At 39.4% G+C, this 4,251-nt stretch overlaps 1 protein-coding gene across 1 annotated transcript; it reads left to right on the top strand.

The window, feature by feature from the left end:
• Positions 1–440: 440 nt before the first annotated feature.
• LOC141595147 (uncharacterized) lies at positions 441–3,544 on the top strand. The gene is made up of 7 exons (XM_074415120.1): positions 441–863; positions 966–1,082; positions 1,229–1,786; positions 1,883–2,099; positions 2,503–2,854; positions 3,001–3,240; positions 3,307–3,544. Exons 1-7 carry the CDS (start codon positions 441–443, stop codon positions 3,542–3,544), a joined length of 2,145 nt encoding a protein of 714 aa, XP_074271221.1.
• The last annotated feature ends 707 nt before the right edge of the window (positions 3,545–4,251 follow it).

The raw sequence follows: 4,251 nt of genomic DNA, 5'->3' as shown, positions 1-4,251 counted from the left end.
AGAGCTAAGAAGGGCAACTTGGTTTATAGGCCAATATAACCATCCGATGGCACAACACACACTGATCCAGTTTCTCAGGACTCAGGATGTTCTCTTCTAGGCCATAGTCCTCCTAAGTTAGGCGATAAGGCAGCTCTTGAGATAGAGAATAAGAACTCAGAATGTCTTAGACTAGGTTCACATTCTGCTGTCTTGGGGGTGGTCTCTCCACCTAATGATAAAGAGGTGGGTTCAGGATGCACAGAACTAAGTCAAATGAGAACTGGTGACAGTGATGTGGGCAAGATGCCATAGGGAGATTGCAGGACTGTTATGATAGAACCAGAGCCGAGGATTTCTCTGCAAAATAACTACACCATTCTGCAAACTGAGGAGAATATGGAGACGGAACAAATAGGGGATGTTTTACAGGAGAATGAGCCACCTCCAGACCCTGGTAAATGATAATATCTTCTTGGAACACTAGAGGGTTTAATGACCTAATAAAGCAGCAGGAAGTTAGGGGTTATTTGGCTATGAATAAAATTGAAGTTTTTGGTTTATTGGAGACTAGAGTTAGAATGAATAATGCTGCTGCAACAAGTAGGTTGTTTTCTTCTTATGGAATTTTAAATAACTACTCTCATCACTATAATGAGAGAATCTGGGTGTTTCATAGCACCAGACTGGTTACTCTACTTTCTTCTAGAATACGTGATCAACTGATACATTTGGAGTTGTTGTATCATGTTTCTAATAAAGTAGTTCATGTGTCCTTTGTTTATGGGAGCAATGATGCTGACACTAGACAGGGGCTTTGGGATGAGCTGAGACAGCTGGCTAATATTGTTGCTGATTGGATTGTCTTAGGGGATTTTAACATTGTAAGAGCTATGGAGGAAAGAATTGGTCCACATCCACCTTCCCTCTCTGAAATAATGGCTTTTAATCAATAATTATTGGATAGCAATCTGGATGATCTCCAGGGTTATGCTTGTGAACATACTTGGACCAACAAACAAGATGTGGGAACAAGAGTATGGTCTAAACTTGATAGGGTTCTTACCAATGCATTTTGGTTGGTGGATTTCCCTCATACTCAGGTGACTGTTTTGCCCCCTGGGATCTCTAACCACTCACCATTATTGGTCCAAATTAAAGAAAACTACCAAATAAGGAGGAGGTTTAGTTACTTAAACTGTTGGGAGGAGCATAAGGATTAGATACTATTGTTTTCGAGGCTTGGCAGAGCCCCACCAAGGGTAATGCCATGTTTATTCTGTTTGCTAAGCTAAAAATTGTTAGAAAACAATTAATTGTTTTGCACAAAAACAATTATTCTGGTCTAGCAGCTAAGGTGAAACAGGCTAGGGAGTCTTTGGAGACCTGCCAAAAACAGGTCCAACTGCAACCTTTGGATATCCACCTGCTCACTCAGGAAAAATATTTGCTGGAGAAATATTGGACACTGAGGAAAACTGAGAGAAGTAGTCTCATTCAGAGGGCCAAGATTCATGATATTAATTACAATGATGCTGCTAACAGCTATTTCTATGCTAAAATTGCAATAAGGAAGCATCAGAGTATCATTGGTAAGATTAAAGATAAGGATGGCATTATTAGGGAAGGGATGGAGGATGTCAATAATGCTTTTGTGGATTACAATCAGTGGTTGCTTGGCACACCAGTTGCTACTGCTGATCTCCCACCAGAAGCTTTGGAGGGCCCTAGGATTCAGGACACTGATTGGGATTCTCTATGTAGGCCAGTTGAGGAAATGGAGATTAGGAAAGCCTTGTTCTCAATTGTTTCTATTAAGAGTCCTGGTCAAGATGGGTTTTCTTCCCAATTTTTAAAAAAATCCTAGAATCATGTGAAGAGAGAATTTTGTGCTGGTGTTCAGGCTTACTTCAGAACTGGGGTTATGTCTAAGCAAGCTAATACTACTCTCTTAGAACTCATTCCTAAGAAACCAGTGGTTACCTCTGTTATGGACTATAGACCTATAGCTTGCTGTATTGTCCTTTACAAGACAGTGAGCAAGATCTTGTTTGACAGACTTAAACCCTATTTACCTACCATAGTGGGGAAGGAACAAGGTGCTTTTGTGGCTGGTAGATGTATTTTTAAAACATTATGCTTACCCTGTCTCTGATAAAGGGCTATATACACACAGGGATTTCCCATAGATGCATGATAAGGTTGACATCAAAAAAGCTTTTGATTCTTTATAGTGGGACTTTATAGGCAGAATGTTGTAGGCTTACAACTTTCCCCCTCATTTCAGGAAATGGTTAGTGGGATGCATTACATCTACTTGGTTTAGTATAAAAGTGAATGGTAGTACTACTGGTATTTTCAAAGGAGCTAGCGATCTTAGACAGGGTGACCCCCTCTCACCATTTATTTTTGTTATGGGAATGGAGCTGCTATTTAGGGTTTTGCGCAGCATTTATAGAAGACATCAGGTCACCTACCATCCAAAATGTGGCAAACTGGGACTCAATCACCTCATCTTTGCAGATGACTTGATGATCTTTGTGATAGAAGACTCCCCTTCTGTGAATGTTGTGTCTGACTCTCTAGACTTGTTTGCTAACATGTCTGGGCTGAGGGCTAATCCAGAAGAGACTAACATCTATATGGGAGGCATAAGAGATGATGCCAGGGAGTTAATATTAAGGGACCCTGGTTATGTGGAAGGAACATTTCCTTTTAGATATCTGGGTGTACCCTTAAATGAAGGGAAATTAAACAAGGGAATGTTTGCTGATTTGCTTAGTAAAGTGCAAAGTACCCTGAATAATTGGTCTACACATAGATCATCTTATGTTGGCAAAATACATCTGATCAACACTGTCATTTTTGGGATGGAGTAGTATTGGTGTGCTACTTTACTAATTCCTAAGGGAGTGCACAAATTAATTACAAGGTTTTGCAGATTTTTTTTTGTGGCAGTCTGAGGAAGGGAAGAAGAAGATGATAATGAAGAGCTGGGCCTCCTGCTGTGCTCCTTATCAGGAGGGGGGCTATAACATTAAAGAAATCACTTCTCGGAATAAATGCATCATCTGCAAAATGGATTTGGGAAATTGAAGTTAAATCTGAGAGTGTGTGGTCTGCTTGGAATTACAAGTATAACATTAAAACTGCTGATTTCTGGGCTATGGACATCAAACCTTACCACTCAGAAAGCTGGAGAAGCATTCTGATCGTAAGGAATGAGCTTATCACTAGAACTGGTAGCATAGAGGGGGCAAAGCAAGTCTTGACTCGAAGTGTACAGGCAGGAAAACTGAATCTTAGTTTACTGTATTAACACTTCAGAGCACCTGCAGCTAAGATCAGTTGGGCTAGGGGAGTTTGGAATAGAGCTGTTTTACCTAAGCATGGGTTTATTATGGTCCTGGCAATGCAGGGGAAGCTAGCTACTGTAGATAAGCTCAACCAGAAAGGACAGTGTATTATGAACAGATGTATCCTTTGTGAAACTGCTAGTGAATCACATCAGCATCTGTTTTTTAACTGCACCTTTGCCAATACAGTCTGGATAGGGGTGTTGTAGTGGTTGGGAATGAGTGATAAAACTAGAAACATGGGGAAAGAACTAAAATGGATTGCCAGGAATCAGAAGAGAAGGCATTGGAAAGCTAGACTGTACTCCAGCAGTTTAGCAGCTACTGTCTACAGCTTATGGGAGGAAAGGAATGGTCGTTTTTTTCGAGATGAGGAACATAGTTCAAATTATATATTGAGACGTATACAATATGTTGTCAGTGTGAGGCTTCTCTTTGTAACTAATCCATGCTATTGTTGGAATATGTGTCCTCCGACAATAATGCGATCACGACTGTTGATCATGATGATCACATGTTTAAGTCTCATTAAAATGAATACAATTGGGAAGTAATATTGTTACTGTCAACTGGTCAACATATATCGGTAATGATTGGTGACTAGAGTTTGACATTTGTCGTCGTGTGTGACGGTGGTGATCGTTGACCCCCTAGGTCATACCTAAAGGGCAACCCTCTTAATTGATTATTTAATTAATCGTATAATGTTACGAGTTAATTAAATTACTTGAAAATTGACGGACAATTTTGGAAGTAAAATTTACGTATCATATTGAAATGTGATTAAATATGATACGGTCTGAGTAATTGAATTGTATCATTACTCGGATGAAATAAATTGTTTAATGTAACAATTAAATTGAATGAATTGTTATAAATACAATCTGTTGTGATTTATAAATGGTAAAATATTTTG

This window comes from Silene latifolia, chromosome 8, assembly GCF_048544455.1.
Source record: "Silene latifolia isolate original U9 population chromosome 8, ASM4854445v1, whole genome shotgun sequence".
NCBI lineage: Eukaryota > Viridiplantae > Streptophyta > Magnoliopsida > Caryophyllales > Caryophyllaceae > Silene > Silene latifolia.
This window is presented reverse-complemented; position numbering and strand designations above follow the sequence as displayed.